Here is a 24,311-nt window from a genome sequence, read left to right on the forward strand (position 1 = left end):
CAGCCTTTGACATGGTTGATCATAATATACTCTTGAGGAGGCTAGAGCATGTTGTAGGTATCAAGGGTTCTGCCCTTAATTGGTTGAATTCTTACCTCACAGATAGATCCTACTCTGTTGTGATGGGAGGATACTCTTCCTGTTGCCCCTCTCTGCTGTGGTGTGCCCCAGGGGTCTGTATTGGACCCTTTATTATTCTCTTTGTATATGCTACCCTTGGGCTCCGTATTTGAAAAATATAATATTTCCTATCACTTTTACGCTGATGACATTCAAATCTATTGTCAACTGACTGATGATTTGTCAGCATCACTGAACTCCCTGTACGATTGCCTGAGAGAGGTTAAAGATTGGCTGTCAGAAAATTCTCTCGTTTTAAATGAGAAAAAAACTGAAGTTATGTTGTTCGACAGCCATATTCCTCGAGACCAGCTTGTTGCCCTGCTGGGGCCCCTAGCTAACTCTCTCTCTGACTCTATGCGTAACCTGGGTGTTTATTTGGATAGCTCCTTTAAGCTCGATAAGCAAGTATCATCTGTAGTTAAATCTGGTTTTTTTCAACTGCGCCTGATTTCTAAAGCTAAGCATTATATACCACACAGGGACCTGGAAAAACTTATCCACGCTTTCGTGAGCTCCAGGTTAGATTATTGTAATTCTCTCTACTGTGGTCTCCAAGCCTTCTCTCTTCGAAGGCTGCAACTCGTTCAGAATGCTGCGGCTCGCCTTCTTACTGGAGCTAGAAAATTTGACCCTATTACTCCGGCTCTTGTTGATCTACACTGGTTACCTATTAAATATCGCATTGAGTTTAAAATCTTGCTACTCACTTTTAAAATCCTGAATAACAATGCGCCCAGCTACCTCACTGACCTCCTCAATTTGTACACTCCTTGTCGTGCATTAAGATCATCAGGTCAATTACTTCTGGCCCAACCTAAGTTTAGACTGAAGACCAGAGGCGATCGTGCCTTTGCTTCAACTGCACCCAACCTATGGAATAACCTCCCTGCTTCTATTCGAGCCTTGGATTCTGTCCAATCCTTTAAATCAAGATTAAAAGCATATCTATTTGACTTGGCTTTCCTGACCAGTTAACACCCTTTTAATCTTTTAAATTTTAATCTGTTAAATCTTTTATTAGATTTTATTAAATTTATTATTATTTTTTATTAATTTTACTGCTGGTTTTGTCTCATCAGATTTTGTATTTACCTAAATCTCCTGGTCTGTTAGTGCCTCTATCCTGTCTGTGCTAGTGCCTGATTTGTACCCTGTTATTGACTTATGTTGACTCTACATGTTACTGTGAAGCACTTTGGTGTGCCTTCGGGTTTTTAAATGTGCTATATAAATAAAATTGTATTGTATTGTATTGTATTGTATTCAGTGTTGCCAACTTAGCGACTTTGTCGCTATATTTAGCGAGTTTTCAGACTAAAAAAAGACATGAAAGCGCGTATCGCTTTTACTCTCAACAAGCAGTGGGTGCTGTAACACAGTCAGTTCTTCTTTTACTCTTTTACTCTTATGCTGTTTTGTGGATCACAAGGTTTAAAACTACTTATAAACACACACACACACACACACACACACACACACACAAAGTAACTCCACCAAGAGGTGACTGAAGCATGCACAGTAAGTTGGGAGATATATATATATATATAGAGAGAGAGAGAGAGAGAGAGAGAGAGTGTGTTAAGTAAATAATACCCTGACAGGAGAATCGATATCTCTCTATGAGCACACCGTCGCGCCGAGCTAAAGGATCCTGTCTATCCCGCAATATCCGCTAAATTCTGTAAACTCTCCTTATCAATCTTGCACCTTCCTTGCTCGCGTACAAACGGACAGGACATGGCTGCGACAGACTTCCCAAATCCACCTTCGCTTTTATAGCCGTGGTCTCTCATCTTGATTGCACGTAGTAATTTACTATTACTACTCTAAAATATGAATTACATCTGAAATAATCAAATACATGTAATAGAATGATTAATAGTACATTTCCCTTTTTTTAGGAAATGACCTGTATGTATCTGTATGAAATCAATGAAAGAATCAAATACTGCATTATCTTTAGTTACATTGATAATATTTATTTATGGAAAAACAGTGGAGAAATATCGCTGTTGCTTTCATATAAATGAAGCGGACATACCTGAGTGGCCGCGATCTAATCCTGTTTACATAAAGTAAACCTGCTCCCGAGCAGGTTTACGCTTAAGGATCCTTCTGCACTAAGCTGAACTTCGAGGTCAGTTTCCCACCGAACCCTGGCCTTATCAGTGGTTACAAAATTCAAAGACAATAATTTCCCATAACAAAGAGAGATAAATTTCTTTTTTGTGATTATTTCCTCATTAAATTTAAGGAAAAAGCTTTCAACAGGATTCAAAACAGGTTGATTGGCTGGATTTTTAGAACACCAATCATCAAATATACCAATGCCAACACCTGGAAGGAAAGCTTTATTCCTAATTAGAGGCTGCAGTGCACTAGAGAAACCTCTTCTTCTGACATGGGCAGCAATATTATGCCAAACCTTAAGTGTAGGCATCAAAATACAATTATTTCTGACACCAAGAGGAAGGTCAGCCAGATCAATAGATATAAGACTAAGAGGCGAAAGAGGTCACAGCACCAAGTATCTATGGGTGGCTCGCCTTGGTGTTGAAAGGAATGTAACCACCCTGAGATTATTTGTGCATGGCAGGCCCAGTAATAATTTAAAAGGTTAGGAAGTGCCTGCCCCCCCTCATCTGTAGGCAGTTGTAAAATCTGTATCTTTAGTCTAGATTTCTTCCCATGCCATATAAATTTAGAGAGAGATCCCTCAATCTCTGAGAATGTTTTTCTGTTGATCCTTAGAGGCAACATTTGTATGGGATATAATATTCTGGGTAAAACATTCATTTTGATTAAACTTATTCTACCCATCCAAGACAGGGGGAGGTCAAACCACCTATTGAGGTCATTCTTGATTGAGGCCACAATTGGTTTAAAGTTCAACTTGTAGAACTCCGTTGTGTCTGCGGACACCCTGATACCTAAATATGTAAAACCTGTGGTCGACCACCTGAAAGGAAAATTAGGAGGAGTGTCCCACCTCCCCATATCACCCAGTGGCAAAGCTTCACATTTATCATAATTTACTTTATACCCTGAAAAACGGCCAAATTGATTAATGATATGTGTCAGTGCAGGAACAGATGTTTCTGGCTTAGTGAGAAAGAGCAACACATCATTCTGTATTCAGTATTCAACAAGGTTACCCCACAGGGTCAGTTCTTACAGCCTCTGCCAGTGGCTCCAATGCAAGTGCAAACCGTAGGGGAGAAAGGGGGCATCCCTGACGCGTTCCTCTACCCAGTGGGAAAACATCTGAGACCGAGCCGTTAACCAATAACCTTGCAGCTGGAGCCCCATACAACAGTTTGACCCTCTTTTCTATTTCTGTTAAAGTACGGCACTGTTGTATATTTGAATTGTTTCATTGTTATTTTTACAGTTTGCACCTTTGATCCAGACATTTCGTCCCACTCTATACTTGAGTGTGTATTGTTGGGTTGACAATAAAATTCTCCTTGAATTGTTAGAGAAGCATATTTTGCCTGCAGCTGTATCTGATGGTGATAATAAGACAACTGCTGAGGGTTTGGATTGGGACGTGACCAGAACAGCACAAACTTGAGCATAATCCCAGGCGGGATATTAAGAAACCAGTATTCCATAAAGAGGGATTTGTGTCTGTATAAAGTGTCCATGAGAGTCCAAAAAGGTCCAGCAATGAAAAGCAGAAATCTTAATTGGGATTTGATTCATGCCAAAAACGTTTAAAGCGCCTAGTTTAGAGCTCGCATGGAGGAGAAAAACATTCCAAATGGAGCTGAGATATTTTGTCAATATTTTAGCCAATTAATCTTAGATGTATTGTTTAAAGTGCTAAAATCCAGAGGTGTAGACCACCTTTATCATTTGCATTGTTGAGAACAGGTTTCGTTAAATACTGAGTCGTATTTCTCCACACAAAGTTACGGAGCATCTTGTCGATGTTGTTTGAAGGATTTTTCTCTACATGCAGCGACGCTTTGGCGATCAGAGTTCTTCCTCTTAAGGAGAGATCTCTCAGGAGACGCTGTTTAGTCTGCGTTGGGTTTTCTGAATGATAGCTTCCAGATTTAAGGATGTTGTAGCCATATGTTCACACCTGTTAATATTCAGATCTAAGATCCAGGGAACAATTTTACTGAATCCACAGCAGCAGAAATTTGGTTTTTGTTCTTCAGAAAAAAAGAGTGATGATTAGATTTCTGTCCAGCAGAGAAATACCTCGAGGTTTACTCGACCTGATGTGGTCTGCTAAAAGCTGGGCGACTAGTAAAAAGAGGTACAGAGATACGGAGCACCAGGAGTGACAAAATGAATTCATGAATTGTGTCAATAATTAAAATTTGTATTACATTACTTCATTTAGTCACTCCTGGCCCTCCGTATTTCTGTGTCAAACAGCTAACGCACTTTTATCCATGTTTGTGCGACCTGCCTTAAAGTTCTGTTCATTTCCGTCTCTCTGCTTCATTCTTGGACTTTACTGGATTTACTGGTTTCAAATCCTCTCCCTTTGTGTCGGCCATTCTCCGACACGATCGACAGAATCTAAATGTTCAACACTCGTGCTCTACGAGTCCTCGCACCTGGAGGCTGTGGGCAGTGAAGTCACCTGTGTTAGTGTGTGCGCTGGCTCCTGGTGCTGTGGTGTTGCCTTGTTGCTGGGATCAGAGCTGTTTAATGAACTCACTTTTCTCTGCGCTTCCAGCCTCGGGAGTCGAACCTGTGGAGAGAAATCTGTGGGTTTCCCAGCCCACACCTCATTCCCAAGACCCGATGTGAATATTTAGTCTCAAACATGACTAAAATAACCTACAGACAGTCTGTAATCTGATTACATTTCATGCTGAAATTTTGAGCTCTAGTTTTTAAATTATGTCAAACAATATTTGATTCAAAGTTTGAGTTTATTTTCCACTAAAAACAACCAAAACCAGTCTCACTGCGAGTGTGTGATCTCTGATGCTCCCGTCCTGACACACGCTCATATTGCTTCTTCTGGATTAAAATCGCCGCCCTGCTCTTTATTTTTCCGTTGCCGTGGTGAATCGTGGTATCGGAGCTCGATTGGTGATGGCTTTCTTTCTCCGCTCGCGCTGATCTCAGGGTGAAAATAATCAGAGCTGACGTTGTGGAAGTGAAAACTCAGACTGAATCATCTGGAGCTAAAGCTGCTTCCTGGAACAGGAACATCACATGATTACTGCACTGATTTTTAAAATGTAAGATTTCAGAGATCAGCACTTCAGTGTTTACAGATTCAGCTGGATGCATGAATGAATGCATAATGTGATTTTGGTCCAGTCTGTGTCAAACATAAAGCAAAAACACCTTAAAATCATTAAAAAAAAAATCATTTTTCCTCCAGTGTGGAAAACAGCGCAGTGCACAGGCTGGAGTCCAGAAAGTCCACAGCTTTGTGTGACATTTGATACCATGAGCGAGTTTTAGAAGACGTAATCCAGCATGACGTGTGTGTGCCGATAACTGGGAGCGCGGCGCCAAAACGTCAGAGTCCACTGTGGCTTCAGCTCCACGTCTCCATCCACGTCTTCGCTCCACCAGCTGCCGAGTAACCAGAACAGACACTTGGCTGCTAAGTAGAGCGCTCCAGCGCCGAGAAGAAGCTTCAGGAAGCCAAAGTCCTCACCTCCGTCCCGCTTCTTTGGTTTTCCACTGAAAGCTGAAGACAGAAATTCAGAAAGTCTTTAAAATGTTACTCTTACAAAAGAGAGATTGTTTTACAGGTTCGATCACACAGTCAGACACGATCCCCGTCACCTGCCAGGCACCGAACTGCTCACGTTTGAGGATTATTCTTCAGTCTCTTTATTCTTTTTTTCTTTCATGATGTTTGCTGATGTCTCAAAAATATGAATCACCAAAACAGAAGGACAGAAAGCTGTACAGCTCAGAGACGGTGAACTGTCCCTTTAGTGTTCCTCATTATCTAAAGTGTGACTGGAATCTGGCTCGCGGTGCTAGCAGCTCTGAACAATCACGTCTAAATATGAGAGCTTCATTTCCAGGTTCATGTCCAGAACTTTTACAGGAGCCGATTCTTCAGCAGACCCTACAGGTGATATAAAAAGTGTACCCCACCTGTTTGAATGCCAGGTTTTTGTTTTTGTGTTAAAAATGGGAACAGCACAACATCCAGATCAACAAAACTGGCTTCAGCAGAAGAAAATCTTGAAAAGGTCTTGAAGATCTGAGCCTGAACCCAGAACTGGATCCAACAGACGATCTGTGGAGCAATGAGATGTCCTCACGATCTCAGAGACGCTTTTGTGAGAAAGTGTGAGTAAATATTGCCGAGCTAGCATGACAGACTCAACCCAAGAAGTCTGAATGCTAAAGTAAAATCACAGATATGACACCAGCTCATTGTCTGTAGGAAAACATGTAAAATCCCCCTGACACACATGGTTTGATTTTAAATAAATAGTAGAGGTTAAAGGTCACAATACATCATAAAGTCCTGGCATTTTAACAGGTGTGTACACGTTTTATACCCACTGTAGTTGCTGCTACAGCTCATGATCATCTGAAGCAGTTAAGTGGAAAACGACTGGACGTCTTTTTTTAGATGTTTCACCTCATCACTGAGACTTCTGCACATCTGGATAAGACGTCCAGTTGCTTCCAACTCGAGTGCTTCTTGTGAAAGAAAACCAAAACGACAAATCATACCAACCAATGAAAATCTGGGTAAATAAAACCCCAAACGAAGCGCACATCTCAGCTTGAACTCGGGCGACCTGACCGAAGAAGCCAGTCAGACAGAGGCTGTGTCCCAATTCAGGGTCTGCACGCTTGAAGTACGCATTTCAAGTGCGATTACGTCACCGCCACGCGACGACGGCTGTCCCAATTCAAAGTGCACTTCAAATGCATACTCCAAATGCGCAGTCGATTTCCCCAAATATCAAGCGTGGTCCGTGCACGCCGGCCCCATATATCCCACAATCCATAGCGGCGGTGGGTGTGGATCATTTTGCCGCAAAATATGGCAGAAGGGAGCGGCGGAAGAGTGAACTGTCAAAAGTAAGTACTGAATATTATGTCACTTATTTATGTGCGAATGTTTAAGAACATTAAAACATTACTGTTGGCCACATGTCGGCAAAGTTATGTGACATTAGTGATGTTTGTACTTTCAGCGGTAACTTGGTTTTAAAGCCTCTACTTCTAAATATATATATAGTCGACCTTAATCTTACAGAGAATGTGATGATTTTATGGATAATTAAAGTCAGTCATATATCCACAAACACAAGCTGAAAGTCAGTGATGCTGCTCGGTTTGCAGTCCTGAATATGACGGCACAAGCAGGATTCACTGCACTGTTAATGTTAGCTATGTTATATTGCTGCCTCTGTTCGGTGGTGTCGAGCCAAACGGACTTTAACGTGTGTTTGAACGAGCTGACGGTTCACTCGTTAAGCTGAAAGAAAGATGCTTTAATCACAGGAGTCACACATGTGTCCACTGGACCATCTGGGAACTCTTCTTGTTTAGCACTCGTAATAACACAAACACTAAATCCTCCTTCTCTTGTGCTGTTTTGTAGCAGTGTGTACACCTGAGACTGTCACCTGTCTGTCTGTCCTGCACTCTCTCTCTGTTTCTTTCTCTCTGATTGTGGAATAAAAGTATGAACATGTATTTATAAGTTACACTTGTGTTTGAATCCTGCAGCTTATCACACATTTGATTTCCATGTGTGACAACTGCAAGTGTCCAGAGTGAGGACAGACTGAGGGACCCACTGCTGCACATCATCTGTGAGGCTTTGCACCCTGATGATCCACCAGGACAAACTCAGCAGTGTGTGAGGAAGAGGAGGAGGAAGAGCCAGCAGCAGCTGACAGATGGAGAGAATAGACAGACTGTTCCCTGTTTGTGAAGGACTGCTAGGAAAGTTTAACATAACTAATTGTCTGTCCTGAATCAGTCTTATTAGGTAATGTTCAAATAATGTTATCATCCCAGTGTTTTCAGTGTGGGAGAAAGTACTCAGGGCCTTCAAGTTACACACTATGAAAGGCAGCAACAAGTTTAATATTCAGAAACCTAAAGTATGTATCAGCAGCAGAATGGAGCTAAAAATAAATGTTTGTTTCAGTTCTATGAAGCTTTGAGTATTTTGGATTAGTAGCACTGCTGTGTTTGTTGCATCATATTGCTGTAATTGTTTATATGCTTTATATATTCTGAGCTAAGTTGATCTATAGTGTTACATCATATTCTATAAGGATGTTATGTGTTTGTAGACTTTCTGCCCAGTTTGACCCATTTAGCAGAAGTCAGCCTGTTTAAGGCTCTGATATCTATTCTGTATGACTTAAAGCAGTTATGACATGGTCTGATTTTCTCACTCAATAAAGGAATATTTCATATATCAGTCTGATCTTCATTCTATCAGAAACAGTTATCACAGCTCGTACATTTGCTTTTTACACATATATGTAAGCATTGAGTGAAGATTTAAGGTGATAGGAAATATAAATAACTGCAACTTGAATCTTTGACCCAGAGTTCAAGCTCACTGCTGTAAAATATATATATGACAATACTATAATATTGTCCATATTATATTAACATTACCACAGTGAGATGACTTTAGTCTCATGAATAACATTAGCTAATTATTATTTACTAACTAATCTTAAATGACTGTTCAGTACAGAAATGAAGCCCAACTATCATGTTTTACAGTCCTGTGGTCTCAACTGATCAAAGTGATGTCATGACAAAAATGAATGACCAACAAAACATTTTTTCTCCTTCATTTCTGTCACACAAAGCTGTAAGTAACGTTTCTCGCGGTTAGTATCATGGTTGCTAGGCAACCTGAACAGCACGACGAAGGCTAGACCGTCCCATTTCACAAGCCTCTCACTTCCGCACTTCCCGTACTTGAAGTACGCGTAGTGTGCGTACTTCAAGCGTGCAGACCCTGAATTGGCACACAGCCATATTCGACATTTTCTGCCATTCAAAACTTTTACATCTGAAACTAAACTGAACCCTGACTGCAGGTTTACCTTCACGAGGCAGCTTCCAGTAATTGTACGTCGGTAGTTTCCTGTAGTTAGCTGCAGGCCCGCTCTGTGCTGATGTGTTGTAGCTGTAGTGCACGTGCTGCTCGTAGCTGCTGGGATACCAGTAGAGCTGCTGCTGCTGTGTCGTTGCTGTGTATCCGCTGTAGTTCTGCACCACGCTGCAGGTTTGCTGAGCTGAAGGATCCGAGTAGGGGATCTCTCCTATGCCCTGGAGCACATTTACGTAGTAGCCCATCTGGATGAGGAAGCTGGTGAGGTCCAGCTGGGGGTTCTGCAGGGCCTGGATCAGTTCACAGCTGATTTCAAAAGTCCTGTCGAATCTGAACCTCCCAAAGGCGGCTGGGTCGTGCTCGGTGACGTACACCGTCTCCACCACCCGGGTCCTCACCCGGTAACCAATGATGATGCGGTCGATGTTAGAGTTGTTGCTTCTGACACTTGACCGATAATTTTCCCTCACGTATGCCGGGAGGTTTGCAGAAGCAGGATACGTTTCTGTGCTCAGGTTGCCAACCTCAAAGTACGTAACCTGGAAAGAGAGTAAAGATGGAGGGCAGAGGCGGTGCTGTTACAGGAGGAATAAAACAGCACTTTGCCCCTACAGTCCTACTCCCACCTGCACGCTCCAGCCTTTCCTCTTCTTCTCATTTCACTTATAATGAAATGTTTGCACATTCAGATTCCAGCTGAGAGCATGAAACCTCAAACTGAAAGTGAAGCGAGTGTTTTCACTGAACCATAACCAGCTGAGCGGTTCCCCTAACAGGAAGCAGACTGATCTCTGCCTGTGAAACTACCAAACAAACATGGCACACCTTACTCCTGCTCTTCCTGGGCCTGCTCAGAACAGGAAGGAGCTCCTCCATGTTTCCAAACAGGTGGAAGCCGAAGTTCCCGTTCTCCGGCTGACAGTCCGACACCAGCTGTGGAAACACATCAGGTGTTAGTCTGATTCACACACGCACAGACACACACACACAGACCTGATCTTACCTTCATGGTGACCACCAGCTGGACGGCGTCACAGGTCACACACTGGTTGGAAAACCAAAAGAGCAGCTGGAGGCCGTGTCGTGGAAAAGGACGGCCAAACCCCGAATACATCAGGTTCTCCAGAGTGCAGAGCTGCCACTGAACCATGGTGGAGCTCAACACGCGACACACATGCAAGTATTCAGGAGCTCTGCTTTCACTGTGAGGAGGCACTGCGCTGTTTCTGGTAAAAATGCAAAAACTTTGATGCACTTTGATGTATTGTTTAAATTACATGTGTGCATCAGTGCTGAGCCAGTGCACAGCTGTTATTATGTAAAGATGCGCTTGCACAGTTATAACTAAAAAAATAACAAAAATAATCAGAGTTAAAGATAAGAAATGTATTTCAGTAAATATGTGGTAATATTACAGCTCTACTGTGGGATAAAACACAGCATCTGATATTTGCACATTTACAATTTTACTTTTTCACTCAGAAATACACACACGTGTAAAACTGCAGATACAGTACTGTGCAAAAGTCATGAGTCACTCATTTCTTTATATTTTGCTGAGAAAATAGGAAAATTATATTTTAATAATATTATACTATTAATAATAATATAATATAATATTATTATATTAGTTAATTATTTAAAATAGGCAATTTACTGAAAAGTGCACATAAATGGATGAAAATTATTATACATAAAGCTAAAACAGAGTTTGTACAACTCTGAGACTGAAGGTCCAGATGTTACTGCATGAAGGATCAAACTCTGTACGTTTCTATTCTCATAGAAAAGTTTAAGTCTGTCTTAAAGGAACGAGAGAACAGCTCTTTTACTCAGTGTCATTGTTTTTAATGTACTCTTAATTTGATCTGTTATTGTATATTTTACACATGTTGGTATGGGATATTGTATTTGTTTTAAATGTTATATACCTATGTGGTATGTGACTTTTGGTGCGATGATGCCAGGTCTCTCTTGGAAATGAGATTTTTAATCTCAATGAGATTTTTACCTGGATAAATAAAAGACTAATAAAAAATTCCAACAATTAAAAAAAAATTAAAATGCAGCCTTTCTATGAGCTCAACAAACATCAGCAAACACACAAACTGTTTGTCTCACAGTGTGTTGCAGCTAAAGGTCCAGCTGCTTATTTCACAGGGAGAGAAAAGACAGAGCTAACATCACTCAGAGATGGAGAAATATAAGAAAGAAGGACGGGAGAGGAAGAAGAGAGCTTAGAGTTAAAGGGAAGGATGCTCTTTTAAAGCTCACATGGAAGTCCTCGTGTTGTTAAATCTGTACATGTCACATTATGTTTGTTCATATAAACTGAGGCAGACTAAGTGTTTCACTTTTACTCGAGTAAAGAATTTGAATCAGTATTTGAACTTTTGGTACAAATGACTGTGACACCACACTGACACTAAACAACTAAACAAAAGGGAACGAATGATCTGTCAGGCTGCTGGTAACAAAGTGCCTAAAGAAGCAACTTAAAATGTATTTTCTGCTGAGCTGGCTGTGATGAGTCAGAGTTGGGCGGCTTAACAAGCCAAGAATAAAAAAAAATCATTCCTCTGAAAATGCTCAGGTACAAGGACCGGACTGAACACAAGTGCAAAAACAGCCCACTGTGGAGACCTGCTGCTCAGGACCACTTTAAAACATCACAACAAAGTCTGGCTCGCAGGGAATAATCTAAAGGAATAAGGGGTGGCTCGGGACTTTCGCACAGTACTGCATAGTTGTAATATTAATAATTTAATCATTTACATTATTCCCGTATTATGGCTTGTTTTCGACAAATGAAATCATTGAGTCCATTAAAACATTTATTCCAACAACACAACACTGAGCTGAGCCATTATAATGCAGTTCCTTATTTCTAAAAAAAAAAAGCTTTATGATAGTCATAGAATGGTGATCTAGTCCAATGAAGCTATTAAATAATGATTTTAAGCAAACAGCGAGCTGTAGTGCAGAGAAAATCGCTGCTGTAAAGTCTGATGTGCTGTTTTCTTCTTTATTTACCGTTCTTATTGTTTTCTCGCTCTGTTTCCTCATTTTCAGGAGGCGCGCTACAGCCCGGAGCGCGAACGTCAAAGCGCGCTCGTTCACGTCGTTCCGTAACGTGGGTCCAAGAGGACGTCCTCTGCTGGCGTCATTTGCGCGCCGCCTAGCTTCCCATGCACTCTCCTTCTCCCGAAAGCCTGCGGATAGATGTTTCGATTTCAGGTGAGTGTAGCGCTGTGGAAATAATCAGGTGTGTTTTTCCCGAGGAAGAGCTCCGGTGAGTCCCGGAGAGCTCACGGTGACCACAGAGCGCGCGCTGTACGTGCTCAGCGTTCACTATTGTTTATGCGGCTGAACTCGGTGCGGCCTGCGAGGCAGCCCGCTTTCCTGGTGCTGAACCGGGGACGGCGAGCCCTGTCTCGGCCCGTGTGGGTTACAGCACTGTACAGTAAACCAGCGTCCGCTGTGACAGTCCGGAGTGTCGCAGCGGCCCTGACTGTGTCGTATTCGGCCTCTGAGGGCAGCAGCTAATCGACGCGAGTCTTACGCGATATCACGTCAGCATTAGCATTGCGGCTAACAGGCGCCTCTGCTAGCTGCAGGGTGCCAGAGTGCTGTGATTAGAAACGTTATTGTTCCCAGCAGGTAGTTTAAAAATGGAAGGCTACTAATGGCTTCTCTTGTCAGTACCTTGGTGTTCGTGTTTTGAGTTAATCTCCTCTGCGTTTCATGTTTTTCCCAGTGAAAGCAGGGTCATTGTCTCAGCTAGCTACTGCTAGCATTTGGCCAGTGGTCAATGCTACTCCTAGTATTTACTTACATGCTATAAATGCCAACTCAGGCTGAGGCGTTTCTTTTGCAGCTCAGTTTAGCACACTTTGACCACCAAGGCCCAGTGTCGGTTTGAATTAGACTTTCTGGCGCCTTCTGGATGTGTTAAATAAAAGTAACTGTCATCACAGGTCCATGTGGCCCTGACAGCACACTGACGATCAGCCAGTTTATACAAGATAATAACGGTGCTGTAAGCTCCAGCAGTTAGTCAGCATTTTATTCATAAAATGAACCGTCATATAACAAATCTGTCAGTTGCTCGACAAGAATGAATTTACTGCTGCCTCTGAGGACATGCGCAGTGTTTGGTAGGCGTGGATCCAGCTTTTTCCAGCTCCGTTTGGACCCAGATATCAACACCGCAGCTGAAGGTATCTGCTAGATATCCACTGATCTGATACCAGTGCTAAAGGAAGTTATGTTCCTCACTGCGAGGAAGAGACTGGGCATCAATCTCTATGCTTAAGACATCTGGCTTAACTTTAAAATTATATCCTGACCTTTGTAAGGTGACATGGCCACCGTGATCACACCTATTGATTTTCAGTCCTCGAAGTGAAGATTTTCACCGTGGGCTGTCTGTCACAGGTCCTTAAACAATAAGCTTGCCCCGAGTACTCCTCGTTCCTGACACCTAGAATGACCACATTTAAAAAGTAAACTTAACAGTGGGAACATGACCCCCTCCCTCACACGGTCCCGAGCTACTATACTTCCCAGCACAGTTCCTGAGCCTGGATAAAGTGGAGGGTTTCATCAGGAAGAGCACGTAGCACAAGACAGCAAAAAAATAAAAATAAATATTGTCATCATTTACTTAGATTCAGAGTAAAGCGTGCAAGGCTGCTGCACCTGCATTGTTTGGTGCAATTGTTGCAGTTTCTCTGGATGTATTTTTGAGGCCTGTGGGCCGTCTTTGATACGTTTTTCTATATTAAGTGCAATCAAACCTCTGCTGAGAAATTTGTGAAGCTCTTTCAGTTCCTGCGGTAAAGAGTAACGATGCACGCAGATCAATAACAAGATTTATTTGGCGGTATGGATGCTGCTGTTTACTTTCGGCTGCTCCATTAGTTGCCAAGAGGAAGCACAGATTTATGCCGGATGTCCTTCCTGGCACAGCTCTCGTTTATCCCGGCTGAAGACGGACACTATGAGAGCGCTGGCAGGAGGAGACCTGAGCAGACCCAGAACATGATGACAAATGAAGTCTCTTGGCTGCTTTGGAGGATGTAGGTGTCCTCCAGAAGACTGGAGGAGGTTAGAGGGGAGAGGGGAGTCTGGGAGTCTCTGTTTAGCTCCTGAGAACCCGTCTGATAAGCATCGGAAAATTGATGAACATTTTTAAATATCATTTTATTTTCCAATAGCAATATTCAGCCAATCAATCAATCAGCAAATGAGACGATGTTTAACAGTGTCAGCTTGTGTTTAATGTCTCATCAGTTTTACAACAGCTGAATCAGGATCATCCCTCACATGGAGGAATGGCCCTGAAGCAGCAGCAGCAGGACGTATTTTCAGCAATAATATTTATGTGTCACTAGTAAAAACACGTCAGCTTTTGTGAATTGATTGTTGACTAATCTCTGATGAGACTCACTGAACTGGTTGTGTGTCAGATTGGACACACCCAGAGGATGCTTTTGATTGCAGAGCTCTGAGAACAAATAAGATTGTGGATCTGATTTACTATAAATGTCTGATGGAGCCGCGTGTCGAGCAGGACCATCCGCACGATGGAGAGAGGGCTTTGGATGACAAAATATCTGCAGCTGTTTCTGTAGAAATTATAATAATATTAATAATAATAAATTTTATTTATAGGCACCTTTAAGACCCTCCAGCTCACCTTACAATAGTACAATAACAGTAGCAATATTATAAAACATAGCAAAATAAAAATTAAACATAAGGTTGAAAAAAGCATGAAAGTATAAAAGCTAAGCAAGATAAAACTCCACTAAGACAGAATCATGGTGAAGGCTATGCAGCTCTGAGTTTTGAGACGAGATTTAAAAGTGTTGAGACATTATTAACAGAAAATGGAGCGCGACTCTATTTTATAGAGTCGCAGATTATTCTGACGTCCCAGTCGCAGCTGTTCTGTCCCCTCGTCTTTCACATCTGTAGATCTTTTCATCCCTCTTGTCCTCCTTTATTTTAGTCCCTGGATGAAGACTGTATGCTGGAGGAGGAAGATGATGGATTGATAGAAGACGAAGATGAAATCGATCAATTCAACGATGACACTTTTGGAGCCGGGGCCATCGGTAAGAAAGAAACATCTTTTTTTTATTCAGTCTGCCTCTGTTGTCTAGACGAGGTGAGGTTGTACTGTGGATCTGTCCTGTCAGATCTCCTGGATGTTCGTATTAAACACGCCTGGCTAGTTTTTTCCTGCTCTCGGTCTGTCAGACACGTCGTGCACTGAGGTCTCGTGTAAGAAGCACTGGTGTCACTCTGAACAAAGCTGCTCAAACACAGTCTAACAATAACAAAATGGAGTAAACCAATGAGCAACATAGGTTCTCACAATGATTGATAAAAGTTTCTTTGCTGTTGTGGAGCGTGCAGTGAAATGTTTGAACCATAAAACTGAGTTAGCTCTACGATAGCCGGGTCACAGGGTCAGGTGCTGAGCTGCAGTTAGCTCGTAGCGCTTCTCAGACTCTGTTTGCTCTGACAGGCTGATGACTGAGAGGGAGACTTATACCCTGATTATCTTTGAGCGTCTGCAACAACATCTGCTTTTTATTAGCACAGAGGCTCAGCTGTTCTCACCTCCTTTCATTCAGTGAGGAAAGACTGAATGTGCTGCTGAAGCATTTAACCATGAACAAGTCACTGAACCAAAGATGACATGTAGGCCACAGTTTTACTGAAGTCTTCGTTGTTACTGGAGAGAAACTCATAATTATTTTATATATTACTGGGGAGCTAAACCTGTAATTTATTGGTTTATTGTATCAGTAAGCTTTAAATAAATGTTAGAACATTTAGACTCACAAATCGAGGGCGGTGGCTGCTGTCAGCCTGGTTCTTTATTATAAAGAGCGCGGTGCTGCTCGACTGCAGAGAAACCTTATTTTAGATCACACGAGCTCAGTTTCTGTCACAGCGCTGCCGCTCGTTTAGAGCGCCGGTATACTCTGATATTTTCCAAGAGGCCCCATAAATGAGGAGGTCACATGTACGTGGGACCTCTGAGGGTTTGAAGGTGCTCTGTGTGTTTATGAACACAGATTCTCATCCTCACGTCTCTGCTTTTATTTTGTAGGATGGTTTGTCTTTGCATATTTGTCTGTGGTGACCTTTGACCTTTCACATGTGATTTGGGGCTGCGCAGATTTGATGTTCCCTGTTTGTTCCAGATGACGACTGGCAGGAGGAACACAAGCGCCTCGCCGAGCTCGATGAACGGGACGGGTTGGGGGCGGGGCTGGGGTTCGGAGGAGGGGGGATGGGAGGGGACTCAGACTTGAGCACAAGCGAGCGCCCGTCCTCCACCCGAATCCCTTCTGTAGTCCATCCCCCTCCACCATCATCCCTTGCTTCCCTCAGCTTCTCCTCTTCCTCATCTGGACTGCCGCCATCAGGTAGGTGATGTCATCTATCGCTGAAGCATCAAGTGGAGGTCGGCATCTTTTAAAGTCTGTAATCTCTCGCTTCAGATGTGGAGGATCGAGTGGGGGAGGGGGACTTGGCCGAGTCTCTGGCCAGGCTGATCCTGGACGCCGACCCCGCCATCGCTGGAGTCGGGGCGGCCGAGAGACCCGGTCTGTCCCCCGGCTCTTCAGGATCCGGCCTCTCCGCCCTGCGGGGGCTGGACCAGCCCAGAGTCCTGCCGCAGCCCTCCCCCATCCCGCCCCCCACCCAGCCACACCAGCATCCCCAGCACCAGCTGCCTCCCGGGCTCCCTGCGTCAGGTGAGAATGAGTCGACCGCTTCGCAGATTCACTGAGCTCAGTGGGCTTTATTTTTATAGGTTTCATGCCACTGAGATTTTAATTTTGTGTGTGTGTGTGTGTGTTAGTGTGCGCGCTCTGACTGTGGATCTGTTGTCACATGACTGTTGGTCACAGTTGATTCGTAGCGTCTGTCATTTGGTCTCTTTTGTATGAGCTGGTTCGTGTGAGCAGCTTCATTTTGGGGAAATTAAATGTTGAATAAGTTGATGAAATTTCACATTTTTAAAGATGCACTTGGTTGTTTTCTTTGATCGATCTGTTCATCAAAGACTCGTTGTAAGAAAGCATGGCTTCTTAGCCTACCGGCAGATTTTGGAGCCTAAAGGGTTGATTTTGAATTCGTGGCTGCGATGCTCAGAGCAGACGTACCTGCTGTTTCCTTTCTACATGTCGGGAACTAAGAAGGTAAAACCAGGTGTCATTTTCTGCCTCATGAGAAACGCCGGTATCCGAAATTTGGAAAAGCCTTTCACACACTTGGAGCAAGAAAGTATTTGTTTTAATGCTTGACAATAAAACTGAACAGAAGCAAAGACAGCGAGCACTTCGTGTGAGGCTGCAGCGCTGCTGTGCTCTCTGAAACTGCCGGGCAGCTTCCCAAAGAGATTCCCGCTCTAGGATCAGGCCGACGATGACTCCGTGTTTCTGCTGTTCGCTCAGTCTGCAGCTTCAGTTCACATTAGCTCCAGAAGCATGCTGTGTGTTTGCCCTGTGTGACTGAAACCTGCTGTTGTGCTTCAGGCCTTCCTCCCTCGTCCATGCTCAGCTACCAACAGCAGCAGCACTTGCTGCGCAGAGGCACCGCTCCCATGGGCCAGGTCAGTGTTCTTACCTTCATGTGCAGTATCTTTGCAGCGTGGCAAAATGTTTTTGAGAAAATTAAATTGAATCATCTAAAAAAAAAAATATGTACGAACAGGAGGATTTAAGATTTCCTGTCCAGTGTTTAGTCTGATCACTGCAGCAGAATCAGTTTAAGCCTGATGTGCATGAAGTGTTTGTTTCTTGAATCTCTGCCTGTCTCTCATAGATGAGCTCTCACAGTATTTGGGAGAACAGCATGGGCTTTGGCCCCGTGAGCGTCGCCCCGGGATTGGTCACACACATGGAGGTTAAACTTTACTCTTCTTATTGGATATCTAACTGTTCATCGCCAGTTTAGGTGTTAATTCTATGATCAAAAATAAAGAAATGAACGACTAAATACATTTATGTAGTTATTGTTTATATTTTTATTCATATTTCTGTCTTCAGGGTAATCCACTCATGTCTATAATCAAAGAGGTGGGCCATCCTAAACGAGCTCCTCAGGGCAGGAACGATGAGGATCTGTCAGAGAGGGCTCCTCCTCCACGCTCTTCTTCCCCTGTGATTGGCTCCCCTCCGGTGAGGGCGGTGCCAATCGGGACTCCACCCAAACAGCCGATGAGCCACGCGCTGAATCACCAGGTCAGAAACAGGAAGTCTTCCTGCTGGGTGTCCCTCCCTGCTGTGACCAGTGAACACGTGTGTCTGTCGCAGGATTTAAACGTTGCCATGGCGCCGAGATGTGCTTTTAAAGTCGGACGCACAGCTGGCGTTCGGCTGCGTGTAATGGCTCCGTCTCTGTTAACCCCGCCCTCTGTCTGTGTGTGTCTGTGTAGATCCACCATCCCACAGCGGTGCACGTGAGAGCCCCGGTCCAGCACAGATACCCCGCTCCTTTCCCCGAGCGTCTGTCACCCAACACCCTCCTCAACATTGCTGTGAGTGTTTCCTCTCCACCCGCTGCCCCCGGCTCTCTGCACGTCTGCGTCAGTCAGCAGACTCCTGCGCTCAGCACGGTGCGCTGCAGTGTATTTACAGGCCAAATAGAAAAGACATCACAGGTTTCTGTTTGACAGGAATAATACTGGTGATGGTTTTTATATCGTGTGGTATTTATTTACCCACCATGGAACAATAAAAGGGCTAATATCACTGTTTCTGTATTTGTTGATGAGCTAGCAGCTGATTGTGTGGTGACCTCCACCAGCACCTGGATCAGGTGGTTCAGCACTGAGCTGATGGAGGCTGCAGGGTGGAGCTGTGTGATTTGGTCTTTTAGTGATTATGAAAACAAAGAATCACAATGAAATGATTGCACTTTGTATTGTAGCTTAATCAGAATGACTGAAGAGCGTTCAGTCTGTGTGGGGTGATGACATCAGCAGGTTTCTGTAGGTGAACCTGTGGAGGCGGAGCCTCTCAGTCACCACCAGGGCTGTGGATGATACTTACTTGAATGATACTTGAACCTGTGACTGTGTGGACGGCTCGTGCTGCTGTGTGTAGTCACACCCACAAAGGTCCAGGAAGGACCCGTCTCGGTTTCGTGAATCATATTTACAGCTTTGGGGTCAGGCCAGCTGTTAGCTCTGATTTTAGTTTTCCTCACAAACAGCGCGGTCATGTGACCTCATCACCGTGTTTTATTCTGACGTCACTTTTTTGTGTTGTCAGAACTCTCCTCTGTGTCGCGGCCCGTTCCCCCCCAGAGTCGGTCCTGTTCTGTCGCAGATTCAACGCGCCCAGCTGCTCAACTCTCAGGTCAGACGCGCACGCACGCACACATACACACACACACACACACACACACAGACTTGCATACATGTTATTACACATATACGTGATGTTATTACACACAAGTTTTTGCATACATACACGCATGCACCAGTTCAATTCCACCATCAGGCCGGGGTCTTTCTGTGTGGAGTTTGCATGTTCTCCCCGTGTTTGCGTGGGTTCTCTCCTCCGGCTTCCTCCCACAGTCCAAAGACAGCAGTTAGTGGGGATAAGTTCATTGATCAAATTGCCCATAGGTGTGACTGCAGGAGTGAATGTGAGTGCGAATGATTGTCTGTCTTTGTGTGTTGGCCCTGCGACAGACTGGCGACCTGTCCAGGGTGTACCCCGCCTCTCGTCCTATGACAGCTGGGATAGGCTCCAGCGCCCCCTGCTACCCTGAAAAGGAGAAGCGGATGGATGTTATTGCATGCATGTTGTTATTACTTACTTGTTAGGCTACCCCGTTAAGCGTGATCGATGACATGTCAGCGAACGCTCCCTCACAGCGTCTCAGGTTCTTGACTGTCCCGTGTGTCCAGGTGGCAGGATTTCCCCGCGGCGGTCCTCCTCCTCTGCTGCCAGGCGGTGGAGGTTTCAGGCCCTTCTTCGGAGGCCCTCCTCCTCCGCACGGTCACCGAATGGGCCCCCCGCCACCTCACGGGCCCCCTAACCACGCGCCACCGATCCGGCACAACACCACTCACCTTCACCCACAGCACCGCCGCATGCTCACCCAGCGCATGCAGAGCCGAGGAGGGTAAGCAAGCGCGCGAGAAACGCAGCCTGCTCATTGGTCGAGCCAACACGCAGTCATAGTCTTGTTGCGTCTGTGCAGGGACCGCAGGCCCGGGATGGACCGGCGCAGCAGAGACCCCTACAGCAACCTGATGACTCAGAAAGAGAAGGAGTGGGTGACGAAGATCCAGATGATGCAGCTGCAGAGCACAGACCCTTACCTGGATGACTACTACTATCAGGTGGGTTTCACCGACGCTTGCTCCAGGTAAAGCAGCCCCACACGAGTCAGTGTGATGGTTGTTCATGGTGTGTGTGTGTGTGTGTGTGTGTGTGTGTGTGTGTGTGTGTGTCTGTGTGTGTGTAGAACTACTATGAGAAAATGGAGAAGCGTCAGGAGAAAGAACGAGACAGCAGCAAGAAGGAGCACACCACCAAGCTCATCACTCCTCAGGTGGCCAAGGTGGAGCACACCTACAGACCAGGTAACCCACACCGGCGCTTCGCCGCGTGATGTCAATGTCGCGCTGCTCGATCAGCTGCTCTGACGCGGGTCTGTCTGCAGTTCAGTTCGCAGGCTCTCTGGGTAAACTGACGGTCTCCAGCGTCAACAACCCCCGCAAGATGATCGACGCCGTGGTGACGACTCGCTCAGACGACGAGGTTTTTATTTCTTTCTACATTCAAACGTTTTTATGACGATGCTGCTTCAGCTGCACTTTAAAGTTTGCTTTATAAACAAAAATGGAGGCTCAGATGAGAGCGGGTTGTTTCTTCAGACCAGCTGACGATCAGATCGTACAAGAACAAAACACGTTGTGAGACCATGAAGCAGCTGCAGGATCTCCAGAACTTCAAATGCTGCTTGAAACTTGGTGAAATGTTTGATCACATGATCAGAAAGCTGCCTCGTGATTGATCAAATCAGAAAAACAGAATTCTGATTAAGAGTCGGCTCGATTATTCAGAGCTGGAAATGAGAACAAATGAGACTAAATACATCAGTGTTTCCCTCACGTGTGTGTTTGTATGTCGCTCTGAGAGAAACCGGAGTCTTTGCCTTCAGCGGACGCTGCTAACAGCCTGTCGGTCCAGCCTCTCCACTCGAGGTCGGACGTGCAGCACAGCTGGCAGTCGGTGTTACAGTGGATCAGTGTCCCTGTGAAACGAGCTTCAAATTGTCCTGAATCCACTTTATCCACCAAACCCAGCAGTCAGATAAAAAAATGTGACACAGCAGCTGTTTGGTTCTGGGTTCTTTCTTTTGAATCCTGAAGTGTTTTATCAGGTTTCGGGTCCCGTTGATCTTTTTGTTTCTGTTTTCTTGAAGGAGAAACGAGAGAAGCAGGTTTGGAACAAGAGGCGACAAATCCTCTACACGGTGGAGAAGGTAGGACGAGCAGAGCCGTGCACGACAGGATGTTCATGCAGACGGCAGGAAACGCTTCGAGAAATGTAACCATGTCTCCCTTCCTCCTCTCTCCTCTTCCCTCTCCTCCTTCTCCTCCCTCCTCCTCCCCCTCCGCCTGCAGATGTACAGTTTGCTGTTGGAGGTGCAGGACTTTGAGAAGCGCTTCGTCCAGGCGCCGGAGGAGGACCGCGAGTCTCTGCTGGAGCAGCACAAGAGCAACACGGAGCAGCTCTGCAGCTCTCTGCGGGAGAAAGAGTGGGATGACAGGTAGGAGGGGGCGGGCCTTACTCTGTCCAATCAGCGCCGTCACAGGCGGCTCAGCGGTGTAACGTGTTTTCTTCTCCTCTGTGAAGAGTGAGTGACGAGCAGTGTGTGATGATCATGTCGGTGAGGAAGGGCAAGCGGCTCATCTCCCGGCTCCTCCCCTTCCTGCCCTCAACGCAGGCTGCTGCTGTTGTCATGGCAATTGCCCGCAACCTTCCCGCTTTAGCCAAGAAGGACAAACAGGACCAGGTAACCCCCGCAGGATGTGACATCATTTTCACCTGTGTCTGTGCGGCATTAACGCCTCTGCTCTGCGTTCAGGTGCTGTGCTGGTTGGTGGAGCCGGTTTCTGCAGTGATCCAGTCGTTATCGAGCGCCTCACTCACAGATCTGCTCCAGGAGCTCCAAGGCAGCGAGGGCCAGCTGGCCACAGTGCTGCACAACAAGGTACGCACCCCACAGCCCAGCCCTGACCAATCACAGAGCACGCGCGTCACCCCAGGTCACCCATAGCAACAGAAGGAAATGCCATTTGTGCCACTTCCTGTTTCCAAAGTGTCTGAACTTTTTTTTTTCTTCAATGTAACGACCAAACTCCAGATTTCAGCTGCTGCAGCTGCTCTGACAGAGTCTGTGATCAGCTGATTACACCTGAGCGCTCGTTTCATTGATCTGTAAAACGAGCCAAAGGGTGTAAACCTAGCATCACCTGCAGAGACGCAGCTGTTCCTAATATGCTGTGCTTGGAGTCCCTGAAGGACGTGATGATAACGCTTACATCAGCGTACCTGCAGATCCTCACACGCACAGTTTGTCCTTCCTGTTCCTCAAACGTCGCTGGGTTTGTGTCTCTTTGGGATTTTTATCCAGAGACCAAAGAAAACTTTTCTTTACTTCTCCTTCAATATATTTGATATTGTCAGAGTGATGCGTTGGCTCTGAGAGACGGTTTGGGGGGGATTTTCGTTGTTTGTTTGTTTTTGTTTTTTAAACAAACTGATGTTCGTCCACGTGTGTTCACATGCACACGCCTGTTTCTGTCCAGTTTGGCGTGACGCTGCTCTACGTGATCCTAAGTGAAGGTGAGAGGATGCAGAGCTCCGACCCAAACTGTCAGCTCATGGACGACAATCGATGGTGAGCCGTGTGTGTGTGTTTTTTAGCCACCTGATCCTGATCTGTGAAGCATAAAATCTCAGCCAGTGCCGTGTCTGCACATAAGGGACAGATGAACAGTTTCAGGTTTTCTGTTACCAGCAGCCTGTCACAACACAGCTGCAAACTTGTCCTCTCAGCATGGTGCGCACTTTGTTCTTAAAACAATCAGAACAGAAGTTTGCAGCTTAACATCTAAGTCAGCGTAAAAGGATTGCTGCATGTAATAAGTGATATTAAAATTAATTTGGAAGATTGTTTTAAATACTTTTGGTTTATTTTTATTAAAAAGTAAAAAATCTTCCAGAATTAACTGAACCTGTAATACCAGTTACCACCACAAGATGGTGCAGTGAGTCATGTGATCATCATCCAGAGTCATGAGCTGATCTGTGGTAAAGTCGGGTTAGCTGAAAAGTTAAGATGAACTCCTCTCCATACAGCTGCTGGAGAACGGCGCCCCCTGGTGGGGAAAGTTTGACGTGATTCGTGCTAATGACAGTGAGCATGACCCCGCCTCTCTCCTCCCTCAGGACTGAGTTGGTGTTTTCGGTGACGAGGGAGCTGCTCAGCGTCCCCTCCTCGTCCCTCTCTCCCCCCCTCTTCACCCCTCCCAACCTGCTCTCCCTCTTCTCACGCTACGTGGACCGGCAGAGGCTCGAGCTGTTACAGGACAAGCTACAGTAAGTGAGCGGCGGACGCGCGATGGCGAGAACACACGAGAGGGGCAACGTTAAACTGACGTTTTATCCTGTGTCTGTTTCAGGATCTCTGCTTTGTCCAGGTAGAAGTTACTGCACGCAGCCCCTCCCCCACCCACCCAGCTGATGCAGACTTGTTTGTGTGTGTGTGTGTGTGTGTGTGTGTGTGTGTGTGTGTGTGTGTGTGCGCGCGCGCTCTCGAAGTGAAGCCACAGCGGATGATTTTAATCGAGCAGAATCTTTAGTCACTTTTGTTTTTCTGTGTTTAGTGTGTGTGTGTGTGTGTGTGTGTGTGTGTGTGAGACAGCGACACTCAGCGTCTGAATGGGGACAAAAATTAATGAAATCTGCATTTTTAAGTATCTTGTTTACGAATATGTCCGTGATGAACCTTCAGATTAAAGAAAGTATTTCTATTATATAAAATCTCGTCTCTTTCTGCACACGTGCAAACGCTCCGGACGATT

General features: G+C 45.1%; 2 protein-coding genes across 5 annotated transcripts; one reads left to right on the forward strand and one right to left on the reverse strand.

Annotated features, from left to right (window-relative positions):
* Window positions 1-4,119: 4,119 nt before the first annotated feature.
* On the reverse strand, window positions 4,120-13,603 carry LOC116324726. 4 transcript variants are annotated; one of them, XR_005613448.1, is made up of 6 exons: window positions 12,206-12,341; window positions 10,176-10,398; window positions 9,998-10,105; window positions 9,165-9,711; window positions 5,446-5,797; window positions 4,120-5,292 (listed from the first exon to the last, which is right to left on the reverse strand). XR_005613448.1 is itself a non-coding variant. In XM_031745439.2 (6 exons), exons 2-5 carry the CDS (start codon window positions 10,320-10,322, stop codon window positions 5,562-5,564), a joined length of 1,038 nt encoding a protein of 345 aa, XP_031601299.2. In that variant the 5' UTR covers window positions 10,323-10,398; window positions 12,206-12,341; the 3' UTR covers window positions 4,120-5,292; window positions 5,550-5,561. The 4 variants fall into 4 exon arrangements, 3 of the variants coding, with proteins under 3 accessions (XP_031601299.2, XP_039469691.1, XP_031601298.2); XM_031745439.2 differs by having other exon boundaries at window positions 5,550-5,797; XM_039613757.1 differs by lacking the exon at window positions 12,206-12,341 and adding an exon at window positions 13,522-13,603 and having other exon boundaries at window positions 4,120-5,797.
* Window positions 12,280-24,271, forward strand: patl1 (PAT1 homolog 1, processing body mRNA decay factor). The gene is made up of 20 exons (XM_031745440.2): window positions 12,280-12,409; window positions 15,189-15,294; window positions 16,396-16,620; window positions 16,696-16,950; window positions 17,734-17,810; window positions 18,023-18,103; window positions 18,247-18,441; window positions 18,636-18,737; window positions 19,474-19,560; window positions 20,118-20,335; window positions 20,414-20,555; window positions 20,681-20,798; window positions 20,879-20,976; window positions 21,644-21,703; window positions 21,846-21,991; window positions 22,078-22,237; window positions 22,310-22,435; window positions 23,034-23,125; window positions 23,677-23,826; window positions 23,910-24,271. The coding sequence occupies exons 1-20, from the start codon at window positions 12,395-12,397 to the stop codon at window positions 23,929-23,931; spliced, it is 2,475 nt and encodes an 824-aa protein (XP_031601300.1). The 5' UTR covers window positions 12,280-12,394; the 3' UTR covers window positions 23,932-24,271.
* The last annotated feature ends 40 nt before the right edge of the window (window positions 24,272-24,311 follow it).

This window comes from Oreochromis aureus, linkage group 6, assembly GCF_013358895.1.
Source record: "Oreochromis aureus strain Israel breed Guangdong linkage group 6, ZZ_aureus, whole genome shotgun sequence".
Classification (NCBI taxonomy): domain Eukaryota; kingdom Metazoa; phylum Chordata; class Actinopteri; order Cichliformes; family Cichlidae; genus Oreochromis; species Oreochromis aureus.

Coding starts and splice junctions, on each gene's coding strand:
- patl1 (XM_031745440.2), top strand. Junction 21,992..22,077: donor GAGAAAGAGTGGGATGACAG/GTAGGAGGGGGC, acceptor TCCTCTGTGAAG/AGTGAGTGACGAGCAGTGTG. Junction 22,238..22,309: donor AGAAGGACAAACAGGACCAG/GTAACCCCCGCA, acceptor CTCTGCGTTCAG/GTGCTGTGCTGGTTGGTGGA.
- LOC116324726 (XM_039613757.1), bottom strand. CDS start 10,322: ATGGTTCAGTGGCAGCTCTGCACTCTGGAGAACCTGATGTATTCGGGG. Junction 10,106..10,175: donor AGCTGGTGGTCACCATGAAG/GTAAGATCAGGT, acceptor GTGTTTCCACAG/CTGGTGTCGGACTGTCAGCC. Junction 5,798..9,164: donor CTGGAAGCTGCCTCGTGAAG/GTAAACCTGCAG, acceptor TTCTGTCTTCAG/CTTTCAGTGGAAAACCAAAG.